Source organism: Leptodactylus fuscus, chromosome 7 (assembly GCF_031893055.1).
Source record: "Leptodactylus fuscus isolate aLepFus1 chromosome 7, aLepFus1.hap2, whole genome shotgun sequence".
NCBI classification, from domain to species: domain Eukaryota; kingdom Metazoa; phylum Chordata; class Amphibia; order Anura; family Leptodactylidae; genus Leptodactylus; species Leptodactylus fuscus.
In genome coordinates, this window is record NC_134271.1 from 70935200 (window position 1) to 70954157 (window position 18958).

Sequence of the window (18958 nt, forward strand, 5' to 3'; positions counted from 1 at the left end):
GTATTAGTGGATCTTCCCATTTTGTCATGGCAGCAAACAAAACTTTTTTATTGGAAATCCTGATTTGTTAGAATCCCTATCCCTGATCATAGCTTCAATATTTTTATGTTTTGGCATGAACATAGGAGTTGGGCTAATTTATGGCCCTCTAAAATGGTGGGATATGACTCAATTTACATGTTGGGGCCAGTCACTTCAATCAAGGGGAAGGTTTTAGGTGGAGTAATACAGGGCTATATATGAGTTATTTAAGAGGTGCAAGGTTGGGCAGTGGCATGCTGCTAATGTTTGTGGCATGACAAGGCTACAAGGAGGTCATGGGGTTCAAGTAGAGTTACTCTAGAAATAACCTTGTCCCCTACCTTCATCTGGGTCATTGGCACTGATGGTGACCACCACAGATCCGACATCCTGATCTTCCTCCACACTTACAAAGTAGGCGCGTTGAGTGAACGTCGGCTGGTTATCATTGACATCGGTGATAAAAATGCGCACGTAGGCAGTGTCTAGAGAGACAAGAAGCAGGAAATTAAAATGCTTGAATGAGCCATTTCTGTCAGCTACAATTCCTTAGCCTGTCGGGGCAAGCATTAAATGAAAACTAATATGCAGACGATACAGGAACCAACCCCCGGGGCTGGCAACAATTTATACAAGCACATTATTCCAAATCTCTTGAAGATGAAATGAACGTCAGCATCAATTCTCCTCAACAGATAACACGGGAATAATTGATTTCTGATGTCACTGGCGTTGATATTTTGGGTCTCATCCCCCAATGAGACCATTTAGTTAGTAGCATCTCTTCTTTCAGCCATTACAGACAGGCAGATTCATCACAACATCATTCATTATATATTCACACTGTTTGTATAGCCCGCAGCTCTGCATGGTCCACATTTACTCTGCTGTCTGCACATATATATTCACTTATTAGGTTTGTTATTATAGGAATACAATTTGCCATACATACTATTTTAATGGATCTTTTTTATAGTATAGCATGCATTAAGTGTTATTTGCAGGGAATTGCTTTGCTATCTTGCTGCCTGAGGCTATAAAATTACAGAGCCCGCTCTTATTCTGTGCACTAACTGCACATAACCATTAGAACATGAGTTGCATGCACATACAAAAGACAACAATTTCCCCCTATTTTAAGTAAAGGAGCATTAAGGCTTCCTTCAAACACACCTATTTATTTTGTGGCACTTTTGGCTTCTAAAAAAAACACTATGATTTTTATTTATACAAGTTTTTTTTCAGTGTTTTGTTTTTTCTTTAAATATATTCAGATATTTTTGACATGCTGTAAGCCAATGGCTGGTCAGGTAATGGAGGGGGTGTACATCTCACCCAGACTACTAAGGTGGGTGAGATGAGAAAACTCCAGAAAGAACATTTCTCAGCAGATAACTATTGTCTGCTGAGGGTTATTTCAAAGTTCCAGTTACTGGGCTGGAGTTTTAGGAATGGCAGGTAGGATTGGTAGTGGGACCTGTCATTCCACCCCTCTCCAGACCACACTTTGGGGATGTTCCTGCAGCGACTCAGCTGCAGAGAGTCTCCTTGTCAAGGAGGCTTAAGAAGTTGCTCCAGCAGCAACACTTTGGCAGAGCTTGGCTGGAGAGCTGACAGAGAGGTCATATTTTTGGAGCTGTGTCCTGAATGATTCTACTGGCTTTTGGATTTCTAGGTGAGGTAACCTATTCTATGTTCAGTTAGAGCCTAGCTGGGCAGGTATTTATTTTTGTATTGTTTCCTTTTGTTACTGCACTACCTTTGTGAGTGAAAATAAACTTTACTTTTGTTTTGGACTAAAGAAACTGGACTTGTGTGTCTATGCCACCCCACCTAGCAACCCCAGACCCTGACAATGCGTTTTTAAGTAATTTGTTTCCTACATTGCAGCCAGTAAGGTAAAAATTACCATTATATATCAGACTAGGCCATCATCCTTTATTGTTCCATGGTTCAGTTCTAAAACTTTGTGCCCTTTTAAGCAGTTTCAGCATTGGACAGGAACCAGCATGGGCACTCTAACTAACTGGTCTGATATGGTACTATGTGACCTAATACTGTGCCAGCTGTGGTGTACTCTGTGATCTGATTACTATCTATCGTAGCAATAGCTTCACGCCACATCATTGAGGATTTGAAGTTCTTAGAGTACTATACTGCTGTAATAGTGGACACCATGTTATTTCGGGCTCATCGGACTACGACAGTCAAATAGGCCATATGAGGAACAGCAGGGATCTCCTGTACCTGTCCCCAATCCACCAAGATTTCTAAATTGATATGGAGTATTATTGCACCTTAAAAAAACAATACAATGTGTTTATAAAAGTCAACATAATGTTCTACGTCTGAAGCCTTATGAGAGTTTCTGCTGGTTTGGAGAATGACACCAACTAAACGAGAGATATTTGAAGTGGACCTTTCTCCACCTCCACCAATTCCAGTTCTTTGCATCGTCTAATAGGCATCGCTCCACTGATTTCATTGTTATTTGAATTTTCTCTCTAGGCCCCATCATTCCTACAACGGAGGCTGGAATGATAATGACAATAAAATAATGACCTTTTCTCACAGGAACTCAAAGAGCAGGGATGTGAAGTAGGAGAGTTAGTGCTGCTATACAAGGGCTCATCCCCAACACCCCAAGGATCAGTTGTTTTACAGGAAGCCAATTTAGCTATCAGTATATTTTTGGGATATGGGAGTAAACCAGAGTACACGGAGGAAAACCATGCAAAAACGGCAAGAACATACAACCTCCATGCAGATTATGCCATTGGTTGAATTTGAACCCGGACCCCAGACAGGAACAGGCAAGCAAGGTTAAGCCTGAACTCTGTGACATTGCCCATCTCTGGTTGGACTGCTCCTGCTTCAGACTGTCCGCCTGACAGTAGAAGTCTAAATCATATTAGTCTCCAAAATTAACTGCACTGATTGATCAGCACTGGTGGGGGCTAGAGAAGAAATTCCAACTGCACTGGAATCTATGGAATATAATCTATTAAAGGGTGCAAAAAAAACTGGAGCTAGTAGAGGTGGTGAAAAGTCATTAAAGTGTGCAGAAGAACCCATCCAGAGTGCAAACAGAATTGATCCTTTAAAGAGGACCTTTAACCATCTGGGGCACATGCGGTTTTATAGACCGCTGGAAAGCCGAGTTCAGCGCACTATCGACTTTCCAGGCAGTCAAGAATGCCCTTCCTCACAGTAGCTCCTATAGCGCTGTACTGTGAGAGCGGGGAGGAACTCCTCCCTCCCCTCCTGATAGTACTTGTCCATAGACGAGTACTAGGGGGGCGTTCCTCAACACTCAGCATCATTGCTTGGTGGTAAGCAACACCTCCTCTCACAGTACAGCGATATATACACTACTGTGAGGAAGGACGTTTCTGACATTATCAGAAATGGCCTTCTGACGCTGAAGAGCTAGGGTGCCGGCACCGATAGCTCTTCACCGGGGGCACAGAACAGGAAAGCTGAAATCAGCGCACTGTCGGCTTTCTAGCGATGTATTACATCACATGTGCCCCATTTGGTGAAAGGTCCTCTTTAAATATATCTAAAGCTGCATTTGATGGCTATTTTCGAAATGTGAACTGTGCTTTATGTGTTTTTCTTCTGTTACATGTTTGATGTGGAGGGTAAGTTTGGTTGTTTTATAGCAACCTGTAAATATGAGGTGATTTATTACTGTGCCTTTAACGGTTATTGATACAGTTTATGTCCAGTTCATATTCTTGTATAGTGTGACGGTTCACTTCTACTTATATGATTGGCCATGGCACTATAGCATCAGGTGAAGGTACTTAATACTATATTAGTCCAGCCTTCCAGTAGCAGTGTAGCTAGGGGAGGCAATCGGGAATGTGATCTGGTGCTAGTTTTCAAGCCATTTATATGTATTTAGATACAGAGTAAGAGGGGGAAAACACAAAGTAGATTTTGGGGGTCAAGAAATCACACCACAAGTCCCGATTAGATGTGTTAGCATCTATTAAGTTCCGTAAGAGCAGCGCCACACCTCCCATGAGGCGACCTGAAGCGAGCGCTTCAGGCGGCGCTATGTCAGGACCCCAGGGAGGGCGGCATTTTTGATTACCTAAGCCAGTCCAGGACAAGCTGTCCTGGACTGGCTTAGCACCGAGCGGTGGTTTGGGGAGGCCACTGGAGCAGCGCTGCTCCAGCAGCCTCCCCTCACGCTCAGGCAGAGAGCAGGTCATCTCCGTGCCTGCTCTCTGCCTGCGAACGGTGCTAAGCCCCGCCCCCTTCACTTCACCACGCCCCTTCGCTCGCCCACGCCCCTTCGCTCCGCCCCATCTTCCGGGGGGGGGGGGGGGGCTTTCTGTAGTTCGCCTCGGGCGAACTAGAGACTAGGGACTAGAGACTTTATAAAGGACATCCTTGTTGGGTGCCATTGTTAATACTCAAAGGGTCAGACAGAAAACCAGAAGAGAGCACTTGTGTAGAAGGAGCAGAATATATAGTTAGAACTGCCGAGTGAATTTGTCCACACAGGCCAAATGCATTCAGTATGCCTGTGAGGTACCCCCAGTGAAACCATATTGAATGCAGTCTCTGCATCCAAAGCAAGAAGCAGAGACGGGGTCCATTAGGTCTCTGCACACTGAATAAGATTTATAAACCTCCATGTACCAATAGGAGGTTGTCACCTGGCAACGAATCCTTATCAACGAAATAAGTGGCCTTATTCAGCTCATAACAGGAGCAAAAAATAACAAAACCTAGTCCACACACAGGGTAATACCTCACTTCTTGAACCCTGACTAATCTATTGAGGGCAAGATACTCTGAAGTTTCTTCTCACCAGCTTGGCTCACACTAAGCTTAACCAAGTCATTTCTGGATACCAGTTCTCTTGGGACAGACCTCCTGTCTGTCTCTAACTGGTTCAAGATCCACCTGTTCCTGCAGGTCTCCAGCAGCACTACCTCTCTGGAGTTGGGCTCCTTCTGGCATGCAGTCTTCTTGGGACAGACCTCCTGTCTGTTTCCAACTGGTCCAAAGAGCACCTGCTCCTGCAGGTAACCAGTAACAACCCTGTTTTAGGTCGCTCTACAGCGCCCTGTAGGTTCACACCCTCAAACTTGGTATAAATTTTGATATCTCCATTTAATAGAGATATAGAGGGGGCAGTAGGGTCCTTTCCTAGTTTCCTAACGTCACTTCTAGCATTTCAGCCGAGAACATCAATACTTGCCTTTTGAAAGGAGCAGGCGAGATATGAAGACAAAATATCAGAGAAAAGTTTGTAACAAGTATTATAAAATCCATCAGTGCCAGGGGCCTTATGAGGTTTCAAACATGAGATTGCAGTAATAATTTCCCCCATCTCAAAGGAAGCTGAGTGTGTTTGTAGTTGAGTAGATGAATGTTCAGACAAAGGTATAGAACTGAGAAAGTGACTAATATCGGAATCAGTGGGTTGATATGTAGAGGGGTGATTTTTTATATTGCATAGGGCTTCCTATTAAGCTCTGAACTGCTGATAAATTCATCTAGGGTCAATCATTTTGTTCCCCTGCAGATCTAGTAAGTATGCCGTATGAGATTTGGCGTGCCCATTCTTAATCTTCCTAGCTCACTTTGTAAGAGCTCACTTTATTGTTGTGGTGGTAGCTTGTAGCTGAAGACATTTGAGTGCTCCATTACATTGTTCAGCTAATAGTAAGTAGAGATGAGCAAACAGTGAAATATTCGAGATTCAATATTCGTTTCGAGTACAGCCTCAATATTCAACTACTCGATCGAATATCGAATCCCATTATAGTCTATGGGAAAAAATGCTCATTTCAGGGGAAACCACTATTTGACTAAAGGAGAGTCACCAAATCCACAAATAGCAGAAGGAGAGTGTTTAGGAGGCGCGATGTGCATTTAAAGCGCACGGATCCCATTATAGTCTACGTGCAGTTGCGCTGATAAAAAGTAAGCTCCCTCGTAACCGCAAGCTGCCAGCTCTCCTGACTAGCAAAGACGAGCCTGCAGCAAATCAACACTGGTTCTGCAGCAGGCTCGTCCTTGCTAGTCGGAAGAGAGCTGGCAGCTTGCTGTTACGAGGGAGATGACTTTTTCTCATAGGAATGAATTGACCAGTATTGATTGGCCAGTGTACAGCATTCAGCCAATCAACGCTGGCTCTGCCGGAGGCTTGTCTGTGAGGAGGCGGAATCTAAAATCGGACCACAATGGAGACTGCTGTGGTCTGATCTTAGACTCCGCCTCCTCACAGACAAGCCTCCTGCAGAACCAGCGTTGATTGGCTGAATGCTGTACACTGGCCAATCAACGTTGGTCAATTCATTCCCATGAGAAAAAGTCAGCTCCATTGTAACAGCAAGCTGCCAGCTCTCCCGACTAGCAATGACGAGCCTGCTGCAGAACCAGCGTTGATTTGCTGAATGCTATACACTGTATAGCATTCGGCCAATCAACGCTGGTTCTGAATCGAATATTTACTGCGAATAGCTAGTAGTATTCGATCGAGTACAAATATTTTGAATACCGTAGTATTCAATCGAATACCTACTTGATCGAATACTACTCGCTCATCTCTAATAGTGAGCATAACTAAACTTTTATTTTTTCATAAATCCATAGTTCATGTGAAGATAACCTTTGTAATATTCAATTTTCCTTCCAAAAGCCATAACTCTTATTTTTCCATTTGTAGAGTTGTGTGAGGGCTTAATTTTTGCTGCACAAATTGTACTTTGCAATACTGAGAATCTGGAAAAAAATTCAGAATTGAGTGGAATTGCATTTGTGCCATTTTCTTACGGGTATTGTTATTAGGGTGGCCAAAATTACAAGTTCTGCGGGTTGGCGTGATTACAGCAATATCAAATTTTTATAGTTTTGGTTAGGATTTAACAGAGAAAGTAAAGGGTGCGGTGTGGGAGGACAGGTATGTTCCAGCCAGGCAGCTAAAGGGTGTTTGGTAAAGACCCACACCAGGGAGGTCAGCTGACTAATCAAGGCCTGATATTAGGTTGTGTGTAAGCCCTATGAGCTGTGGCACCACACTGACAAATCTGAGAGGTCCTGTGTGAACTGGACCTACAAACCAGGTACTGTGCCACCCCTTTGAAGTTTCCATAGTGAGAGTCTAGCAGCCAAGCTCCTGTATAGTCAGGGAACAGTTTCTCATGTTTAGTTAGTTCTCAGCCAAGAAGGCTTTTGTTTTGTTTGTTTGCACCTTTGCAAAGGCAGTTTATGCACCTCAAGTGAAATAAACGCTGAACTTGAGTGTAATTCAGTCTCTGTGTCCCTGTTTCCTGCACTGCTACCAAGCAACTACCTGAGCGATTACCCACACAGCTTAAATAAATTGTAAACTTTTTCATAGAGCCAGATGTACTTTTTTTTACCATTTTTGAGAATTCTGATGTTTTGATTGCTTTTTATTCAATTTTTTTGGGGAAGTGGTGAAAAATGGTGAAAAAACGGCACTTGAGGTCTTTTGATTTTTTTTTTCTGCTACAGTATTCAGTGGATGGGAAAAATATTTGTATAAAAGCTTGTGGTTCAGGATTTTCGGTACAACAGTTGCCTAGGCTCTCAGCTGCCTGGGCAACAGATCTCATCAAGGTGGGTGGTGATCTTAGCCAACTAGCTGCAAATGTTTGTCTGGGTCACATTTGACTGAGGCATCTGTAGGGATAATGTCTGGTTGGTACACTGAGGATGGGTCTTCAGCTCCTTGGAGCACTGTCCTTGTCACTGAGATCCCTACCATCTCTTACTTGTGCCATCCCATGAAGTGGGAGGTGATTCTTTCCATCACCTATCCTTTTTGCTGATATTGTAAAATGCAGCTTTCTCTTCTGCTGTGTTTCCACAAGAGTCAAAAATGATGAGTTTCAACAACATGGGGGCTTAACCTTAAGACCTTACTGCATACAGTTTGGATGTTGAACTCAAGAATAAACACAATATTCAGTAAGCTCCCACTTGTGGTGGCTGCAAATATAAAAAATCTCAATGTTATACAAACACTATAAAGATACAAAACAATTCACCACTACAGAATATTGGATGAACAAACATGAGCTAAAGGAAATTTTTTTAGTGGGGAAAATGGTGATGCAACCAGCTACTATACCAAGAAGTGGAAAGTCTTACAAGTACACCTATACTTTTCTTTTTGTGAATCTTGAAGACCCATAGCTTATTCATAGGACAACACCCTGAGCACTTATTGCATATAGATTGATATATTGAGCAAAAATAACCAGATTCATTAGCATCAATTTGTTGACGATTTCCATTTGTTGACTATATCACAAATATTAATGAAAGGGACAGCTTCAGTGTAACACTTATATTTCAGTTACAAATATATATGCTCTAGGAAATGTTTAGGTTGCCCGTCTGCAAAACACAATAATAGGTGTCTAATCATTCACCATAATTTATCCTGGCACCAGGGTCTCTTTAGCTAAACTACAGTTTTCCTTACCAGAATTGGGCTGCCCATGTTTTCCAGGTCTTGCAGACTCCGATCCATCAGATGATTTCACCTCTAGCAAGTATGAAGTCTTCTCCTCTCTGTCAAACACTGTAGCGGTATAGATGCTGCCTGTTTGGGGGTCTATGTGGAAAAGATCATGGTCTCCACTCCGATCTTCTAAGATAGAATAGGCGATCTAGAGGATAAGTATAGAAAGCTGAAATTGAATATCTTTATTATGCAGAAATCTTTATCATTAACCCCCCAAAATGATCTTTGTTGTACTCTGGTGACACTAGCACCAAGGACTTCTTCGTGTCCTGTGCTGCTTGGTATTTGGAATATGTCTTGGACATGAAAAGGGTATTTTTCAGCAAATATACTGATCCCTTTCAGAATGGGATCATTGGATCCTGCCACTATTGACATGCTGATAGTCTACACCAGGATTGTTTTTGTTGTCAACCACCAGTCCAAGCAGAAAAATAAATACTTATATGCAAGTAGCTAATCCCCTTGTCCCCATTAGTAGGACTTCAGTGGATCCTGTCCACAATGAGGTACTGATGACATTCGCTGGAACAACTTACCTTTCCATTAAGACCCAAGTCTTGGTCTGATGCAGACACCTGAAGGACAAAGGTTCCCAGATCAAGTCCTTCGGTTACTGATGCCTCATATATAGATGAGCTGAAGAATGGGACATTGTCATTCACATCTGGAAGTTCAACAGATTAGGTCAATGCCCAGCCATTAGCTGTGATATCCAATATCCAATTACTGGACTCACGTTCCACAATCTTACCTGTAACATTAATATACACTGTAGTGAATGCGGCTAAAGGGACAGGAGCAACATTCTGAGCTCGGACTTTCAGGACAAAATTCTTGGTTGTTTCATAGTCCAAGTTCTCTGCCACCAGTACAGAAGCAGAACCTTCTTCTCGATTCACAGTCAGATAAAAGCGCACAGGCATGTTGCTTTCAGGGACCAGTCCTTCCTCCAAATTATATGTCACTCGGGGGTCTCCAAGAAGGGATGTGGCTTTAACTGTCTGTATAGAAATGACATTTACTGGAATATCAGGAACATCAAAAAACATTAGATTTAATAGCAGTCAACCAGTGCAAAAACCACCAGACTGTCCTGAAATGGCTGATAACAGGAAGCAATAGATGTCAGCATTGCACAGAAATAGGAACTCTATATACAAGTCATGCAGTCCAGCTTATTTTAGAAGGAAATAAAAAAGCATAATGCAAAATAAAATGTTAAATGTAACATTAGCAGCCTGCAAGCCAGATTTGTGAACAACATTTAAGTCATTTGTTATATTCCTGCTGTGTTTCTCATGCATTAAAGGACACATAAAATGTGCGCTCTCAGAGAGGTGTGAATTTAGTGACACATATTGTGCAGTGAACATTTTGATTTATGAGCAAGTAAATGAAATCTCCATTCAGAGATGAAAATTCTGTTTTTAGAACATCATCCATGAACAGCAGGGGTATACTCAGGTCCTGTGGTTTGTAGGACTGTGTGGTTGCCTAGTCTTCTGCCTTTATGCAATTTGTTGTTTGGTAATATGCAAAATAACAGAATAAAAAAAAGTAAGACTAGAATACAGTTACCAATCTCATTTTCTACTGTTGAGTGTAATTTATGTTTTTGTCTACACGTCATTTATAGACTTGGTCCAATGTTTGGCCTGGCAAATGACATCCCAGCTCTGTGTAAATATAACTAGTACATCCTATTTAATTTAAGATGGACTTCCAGTAAAGTTAACACAAGAAAGAGACGGCACCAAGCGGATCCTCTTGTATTACCTCTGGTAAGAGCAATAAGTGAAACACAATTGGCTTCTCACCTGGCTGGGTTGTGAGTGTGTCATAACAACCCTTTTAGCATGTATGCTCACTGCAACTGTGAGTGTACCGGGCAGCTGCTGGGAGTACGTCACTGGGACATCAGAAACATGTGACAAATTGGACCAGCTTCCTCAAAGGATTCAGAAAGAAAGGTTAGCGCTTGCCCAGAATGACTGGAACACCTTTAATAGCACAACAAATTTCGGGCCAATAAAGACCCTCTATCAATTGCAAATTCTCTTCCATGGTGTGCCAGGAGTGTGACATTCTGTGGAGTGTACGGTGTCACACTCCTGGCACACCGTGGAGGAGAATTTGCACTTGAGAAAGGGTCTTTATTGGCCTGAAAGGCGTTGTGCTATTAAAGGTGTTCCAATCATTCTGGGCGAGCACTGTCCTTTCTTGCTGAATCCTTTGAGGAAGCTGGTCCAATTTGTCACATGTTCCAGTAAAGTTAGTGATTCTAGCAAGTTCTCAGTTCAATCCAAAGCTGGCAAAAAGACTTTTCTATCAGTCCACCCCTGATAGAGATTATACTATCTTAGGCACCACGGTGAGCTCATGACACCATTACTTATACATGTAACTCAAAGACAGATCACATATCATACCACAATAGGTGTATCTCTCAATGTGTTCTCAGGGATGACAATTTCATATCTGTCCTTTTCCCATATTGGTGGCTGATTTTGAGCATCTGTGACTCGAACTGCTACCTCAACCCGCGTGCTCCTGTTTCCACCATCTGTCACAATTACTTCTTGGGTTATTAAGGACTTCTAAAGGGTTAAATATATATATAAAAAAGACTTTAGTAGAGATAACAGGAGTTCTACCAAACTCATTGCTCCTTGAATTGCACAACACAGAATAAACCACATTTATGAATTCTGAAGCCCTCTGGTATTTACAGGTCATATTGGTTGGTCTCACAGCTGAAGAAGAAATGGTGAATCCCAGAATTCCTCCACTTGTGCTATAGGTTTTAGAATTCACATTTCTAGACTCTCACTTTCTTCTACAATGCAAACTTCAACTCCAGATGTTCCTGTCTAGCTGTACAAATGCTGGATCATAGGAAAAATGAACATGACAGATTAATAGAGCCTCCTGACTATCTACAAATCCCAAGTCATGTGGTGTCCAGGCCACCAGCTGTGAGATCTTAAAATGTCCCCTATACTTGTAACAAATGCATCAGTTGCAGGAATAGAGTATCTTCTCTGTATGGTGTGTTCTCAAGTTGTGTCTTCATCTGTCACAAGAGCTACTGGTCATCTTATGCATCCAAGGAATTTCCAAAAAAGCATACAGAATAAACAAAGAACATACAAACCTTAGGCTATAGTTCTTATCTAGAAATATGCTTATCTGCCTATTGCAATTTACTGGAAGTTTCCTTCTACTAACAGATGAATTTATATAGGGTTTGTACTTCTTTAAAGTATTTGCCTAAATAAACAAGAATCAGCATTGTTGTCGTAAAGCTGGCTCTTCAGTCCATTTACCAAAAGAGTCATGTATGACCACACTGGGTACCCAAGCTGAGACTGGGGAATTTGCCGCAACAATAAACTGTCAGTATCATGCAAAGAAGGTCCACCAGAAAATTCCCAGAATACCAGGGAGCCCATTTAGCTTCAAGTTACACCTCTGTTTACATGCATAGGTTGTCAAAATCTGCAGCACTGGTTAAAAGAAGAAAAACATTACTGTTACCTAAGAATGGCCACATACCCTTGGCAAAGGTTGGTTGACATATAGCCATCCTGTTGTGCTGTTGATTTGAAACACAGGCGATTCATCACCCGCCACAGAGTAAGAAAGTGCTGCGTTCATGCCATAATCTTCATCATGTGCTGCAATACGCAGAAAACTGCTGCCCACAAGTGTGTCCTCCTTTAGGAAATCTAGGAGGAAATGACACTCTCCACTGTCTAGCTTTAACACACCTTGATGGTTACAGGAAATATAGCAGTCACATAGGTCATAAGTTGTGGAATTGACTTATACAAAATCGGGCTTTTGGTAACAAAAATGGACATGATCTGAAAGACATACATATAGCAACCAACCCATTTCCGGCTAGCTAGAGGTTGTTATAAATTGGATGTGGTGACAACTGCTTCTATATAGTATATCCACTTCTTTATATACAGTATATGCATACCTCTATGTGGTTTCTTTGTTATGGTTTGGCATCACCTTAGGGGTGTAACAGGGTTATGACCTTGAAAACTAAGCCATATAAGATACTGCCTTACAAATCTTCACTTACATTCATAGCGGTTATTTTCAAAGCTTGGGTCATTGTCATTCTGGTCCAGGATGGCTATATTAATCTGACAGAGTCCCATGAGCGGGTCGGTTGCTTGGTCAGTGGCTTTTATAGTCAATGGATATTCCTTCTCTCTTTCACGATCAAAACTCTGCAGTGTAGTTATGACGCCTACAGAGAAAAATTTACCTCATAACACTCAATAGGCCATTAGCTCCATTTTTACCATATGTTACATAGTATACATTGCTACAGGTTTATAGTATTAAATATAGCCAATACTGAGTAGACCAGTATTCCTAACAGATGATTCTAGCACCATGGACAGCACCATATTCAATCCAACTATATAGCGTCATATGCCTTTCTGCGCTCAGGAGAAACAATACTTTTGGACACTTTAAAATAGGATCTCCAGCTTTGTTGTAAAATGTTTGGGCTCCTTTGTGGACTGGTAGAATTTTTACCTGTTTGTGCTGAAATGTTTGACGTTACAGCATTTTAAAGGGCACAATCTGAGCTGCACGTGGATCTGTATATCAATGAGGAGGAAGAAAAGAAACCTACGCTTGCAGCTTTTTGGCCCTTAAAGAGAACTGTTTACTTATATTTTTTAATGTTTCTAGCATTCTTTGTATTTTTAAGGGGCACTATGATTAGTACTGTATGCCGGCAGTACTAGGAAAATGGCTTTGAATCTGGCCAGAGCAATTTCCTATTAATCTAAGGGCACGGTAAAAGCTTAAAGGGATCCTGTTAGATGTTTTTTTTCATCCTAAATTGACCCCAGCATATGTAGCATCTTGAGTATTGACCTTTCCTATGATGCCCCTCAATAGGCTTCTTGTGGCCAAAAAGTCATTATAAGCTTTTAAAACCTTTGTCATAGGCAAATCTCCGTTAACTAGTCACACGGGCAGGGGGAATCTCATGGAGTCACGCAGTCATTGCTCTAAATCACACCCTGTGTGGCGTGACTGATATGATTTATTGCAATGACTAGATGAAGCTACTCCCAACCTCCATGACTAATTTAGATAAATTTGCATATGACAATCTTATAGCTTGACAATTCAGGAACAGAAAGCTTAATGATGGGCATTATAGCAGAGGTCAACATTTGTTGTGAAAAAAACACCTTTCAGGTTCTTCCCACATTCTCTACTTTTAACAACAGTGCACAAGTATAGAGAAATATTTAATAAATTAGTACAATTGGAAACTGGAGCCTTATCGGAGATTCCCTTTATTTGGCTTCTGTCACAATTAGCCTAATGCAAAGTGTCTGGTTCTATTATAACTTTTGTGCAACTCGGAGCTTGACTGTTGGGTCATTGTATCTTCATATGCTTCAAGATTCAAATACCATCACAGTTTGTTTCCTGTCCAATTCATATGGCGTCCAACAGAAAAAAAGCAACTGAGGCATGAAAATGTTCCATCAGATGCCATATTAAGGAGGTATTCTTTCCTGGAAGAACTTCTCCAAGAGAATAATGTCTCAGCAATAGGATACTGTACAAAGAAGTCCATATAGCAATACGTGTACTATTCAGACTGTGTGCGCAATGCTCTGCTGTAGGCCTATATATCTCTGTTTGTTAAATGAGGGATATTGATTACCTGTGTCTGGATGGATGGTAAATGCAGGCAGGGAGCCTTCTCTGTGAACAATGCCATATTTCACTTTTCCATTCACCCCAGAGTCGGCATCTTTGGCTTCAATTTGAAGAACAAATGTTCCTGGGGGCTGGTTTTCCAGGACAGAGGCATTTTTACTATAATCTGCACACTGAATAAGATAAGAGTTGTCTTAATAGGAAAGATTTGACCTGCACCCCTCAAATTCTGATCCCATCATTACACCATGAAAGACTACAAAAAGTTTGGCACTACACCATGCAGGTAACAGTAACAAGGTTTCTATAACATACATTATGACACACCTGATAAAAAATGGGCTTATTGTTATTAATATCATCCACTCGAACCATGACTGTGGTGGTGCTAGTGAGGCTTTGAAGACCCCCAGAAGAATTATCATCTGTGGCTGTCACATATAGCACATACTCTGTCCCATGAAGTCGAGGAAGCGGGGTTGAGCCCAGGCGGATAAGACCTGATGAGATAATTATAACTATATAACAATTTATATTATACTCAGTATTCAAAGAGATTCATCTTTCTGATTTTTAATATGGTCTAGAAACCAAACACTTATAATGAGGACAATGGTCTTCCCATAATAACAAAAACACACGTCCTTGACAGCTGCCACCCTGCTCTCTATGACACTGATTGATTTTAGGCAGATGATGGTGGGTTCAATCAATAAGTATGTTCAGTAGCTCGGTTCACACAATCTCAGGCTGTAAACACTGTAGTGTCTGACTCTGGAAGCCATGATTACCTTTCTGAGGATCAATAAGAAAGTTTCCCTCTCCATTTCCTCCTGATATTTCATACGTGACTTGGTCTCCATCTGGATCGAACGCTTGCACTGTGGCAACCAGAGTATTTGGGGCTGCATCTTCAGATACAAATGTTCGATATCTGGAAGAGAGATCATAAAGCATGCAGTATATTACTATATTATTATGCTTTTTGGCCAGCTATATGCACACAAATATCTTTAATTATAGAAACCTGATTGGATTAACACATACAGATGGCAAATTCCTATGTTGGTTATATACTAGAAGATAAATATAAAAATGCAGTTGTTCAGATAAGGAATTGTCTGCACAGGTGAAAGACTGGAGATACTTGCATCCTGACAGCTGAATCCTTCTGTTATACCGCCTGCTGGTGGGAATCTGCAGGCAGTAGTTGCTCTTTTTGTGTCCATTACAAGATGTTACTATAGTTTATTGAGAAGAGGCTAGTCTTTATATTCTCCACTGAAAATATACTTTTTTCTATACTCTCTTTGGCAATATTTTACTATAAACTGCCCTTACAAAGGGATTTAGAGAGTCCTTCAGACTAAATGCAATGCTGCCCAATGCCAACTGTCTGAATATGTTCGATCTTTGTTCATTATAATGGAGACTTCTCTTCATGTTGGAGTTTTTTTTACAATTGAACTCTTTGTTTGACAGCTCAGTTAAAGGAATTGTATGATTTTACACCCATGCACCCAAAATTAAAACATGAATAAGCCTGGCAAATAATTTTCATGCTATAACATACCGTTTTGAGTATACAGCACCTAAACAGAGCTATGTATTTCCTTGTTAACATAGTACAAATAAACCACTCACAGTTTTCCCTAAGGGCTTATTCACATGAAAGATAAAAGCGGATGTATAGCATTCGGCCAATCAATGCTGGTTCTGCATCGAACCTTAAACTTCGATTAGCTAGTAGTGTTCGATCGAGTACGAGTATTTCGAATACCGTAGTATGTGATCGAACACCTACTTGATCAAACACTACTCGCTCATCTCTAGTCACTGACTGACAATTTTTTTTTCTTGTGCAGCTCACTCCTGAATTTGGGTCAAAAAATGCAGTAAAAATCTGCAACAAAAAAAAAAAAAACCTTGCGTTTCTACTACATGGAGCCTTAGCCTAAGGTCAACTTTCTACATTCTCTGGAGATCATTTTTTTTAATATTTACATGTTCATGAGTTAGTTTTTTTTATATATAATACACATGTACAACAGTTCATATATGACAAACAAGGCATTCCATAGTTGATCTGTTTTTATTAGAAGGACATCTTTGTAAGATAGAGCAGAGAATGGCACAGAATAAGGCAGAGACAAGTTGTAGTTGTAGCTCATAAAAACTTTACCTTACATATTTACATGGCAACTGTCAACATATTTACTCTTGTTGAGGTTCTTAGGTGTAGGTGTGGTTTCCGCCTTAGGCCGATTGCACATGACCATGTGCTTCCAGCTGGCTGTGAATTAAAGGCACGAGGGATATGTGAATGTCATATGTGTGCCGCCCGTGCACCAGCCATGCTTCTGTGACCCCTTTCATTAAATGAATAGGAACCACGGAAAATAGGACAGTAATAGAACCTGTTCTATATTTTGAGGGCCGAACTGTTAGCCGGTATATATGACCATGTAATTCACAATCATGTGTACAGGTCCATAGAAATGAATGGGTCATTGTGCTATCCCAGAAGAGTACGAATAGCACACTGACTGTGCACACAGTCATCTGCAAGAGGTCTTATACCAGTTCTCTGCCTTATGCCTGGTCATTTGTTGAATTGCCTGGCCTGGTCTGTCAGCCTGGATAACAGTTGTGCTGTTCAGGTCTGTATGGAAGTCATCTCTGGCCTGGTCTTCAGTGTAATTTTCACTGCTCGGCAGTAGTACATTTCTGACGCCAACATAGATATGTGGGGAGCGAGACTCTTCTCACACTTGCTTTGTAGTTGTCAACTTTCTGCAACCATTGCTGAGTGACTGAGACTCCAACTTCTTCATTGTGCATCCCTGGCTGGCGAATTCGTGCTTTATTCAGTGCTAATGTGCCATGGTTCAGGGATTACCCAAGGAGAGGGAACATCATTCTGTACATGCTGCAACTCTGCAACATGGAGTCTTTTTTTCCCTCTCTTTTTACTGACTGCAACAACCACTGCCGCTTCTACCTAGACTGTGCTTCTGTCCAACATGGGGACACGCTTCACCTGCCATGCATGGCGTTCTCTAATACTGACACTTCTCTAATACAGTTAGCTGATGTCCAGTTGGAGTAGCATTCAAGTTGAAGGGTCCATGGCTCTCTGGGGCTCCAGGACCGCAGCTCTACATCGTGATGATTAGTTAGCAACATAACCCAGGAAATATAAAGCATTGTACAGATCTAGTTTAATGTGCTGACTAAACTGATAGGTGCTATGGCTAAAAACTGAGGAACCCCATTTATTAACCCCAAATATCCTAACAGGATATTTGAAATTGGGTTTTCTAAAGCAGACATCCCATTTCAAATCTTAGAAACCAGTACCAAACTTGTGAGCCAAGCTCGAGTTCAGAAAAGTGATAAAATTCTGGATAGTTCCATTTAAATTGAAAATGATAATATTGCTTGGAAGGAGCTAATAATAAAACATAATTGTAATGTAAAGTACATGCCAATCCAGCAAAGAATATATTTTACGGCCTCTGAATATACAAAAGGCCTCTGTTCTCATCAAGTCTTGAGAAATTATTTTCTTTTTCCTCATGTCACATTTATGTCTGTTTCAATAAAAAAATGGAATTCAGTTTCCCCTTGAATATTTCAGTTGATGAATATAAAAATATATTGCAAAAAAAAGAATTAAACTGCAAATGACATGAAAGCTTGTAGGAATCAAGAACTTTACCAACGGTCATGGTAAGTAGATGTCCGCTCTGTCTGCGTCGTACCGCTGCAAATCGAAAGAGACTGGGAAATATATATATATTTATTTGTGAGAGTCTCATTTAATGCTCTAGATTAGGGGATGGGAACACTGTGATTTTGTTCAGCCACTCAACAATAAATTACAGCCCTGAGGCCACTGTCTTAGCCTAGAGTCTAACGAGCAAATCGATTCCAGCTCTGACAGTTTTAAAGCCGTAAAACGAAGAAGAACAGAGAGATGGGAGGTTTGAACATTACACGGAAAGGTCTCTGAAGACGCAGAAGAATTTTAAGAAAAAATAGGCCACCATCGTATCTATAGCAAACAGTGTACAGTTCCGCTGACAGAAAGCTGCAGGGGTGATGGGAAGGGGGTGGAGGGGTGTGGAATGAAAAATACAGAAATCTGTGCGTTAATCGAGGAGAAAAGTAAGAACTTAAAGGCACAAAACAGAAGATCTTAAGCTACTCAGTGCTTAAGGAGGACAGGGTAGTGTTCATTACAGAGCTAAGCAATATTGTAAAATTCTAATTATCTGACATGCTTGGGACCAGTATGATGGTAATTATCCTAGACTACTGGAACCTGCACTTGTGAAAGTGTTATGTACCCAGGAGCCTGCCATAGGTCAAACGGAATTTAGGTAGTCCTTAAAGGAGCACTCAACCCCAAATCCAAACAAATAAAGAGTAAATAATTCCCTATAAGACTCCTCACATCATCTCATGAGTTTTCTTGCTCTTCTTTTCTCTTACATTATAATTACAGAGCATAAAATAGAAAAGCAATATATTCTTCTATGTAGCATCAGCCAGGTTTTCTTTCCCCATAATGCTAGTGCACCTTAGCCAGGAAGTTTTTGTCTATACAGTGTGTGTAGACACATTTTTGGAAGGAATCCCCCACTGATAATAGTACTGTAATACTCTAGTACTGTAATAATATATCCATCT

The 18958-nt window shown here is 41.0% G+C and overlaps 1 protein-coding gene across 1 annotated transcript in view; it reads right to left on the reverse strand.

Moving 5' to 3' along the window:
• The window catches only part of LOC142213672 (neural-cadherin-like), a 105847-nt gene that overhangs the window by 28774 nt on the left and 58115 nt on the right, over positions 1-18958 (reverse strand). The window contains exons 7-16 of the mRNA XM_075282081.1: positions 15055-15197; positions 14591-14763; positions 14268-14436; positions 12645-12815; positions 12104-12276; positions 10978-11145; positions 9300-9549; positions 9085-9212; positions 8504-8690; positions 363-506 (exon numbers count right to left, since the gene is read on the reverse strand). Of these exons, the coding sequence (XP_075138182.1) occupies positions 363-506; positions 8504-8690; positions 9085-9212; positions 9300-9549; positions 10978-11145; positions 12104-12276; positions 12645-12815; positions 14268-14436; positions 14591-14763; positions 15055-15197 (1706 nt within the window). The remainder of the gene's footprint in view (positions 1-362; positions 507-8503; positions 8691-9084; positions 9213-9299; positions 9550-10977; positions 11146-12103; positions 12277-12644; positions 12816-14267; positions 14437-14590; positions 14764-15054; positions 15198-18958) is intronic.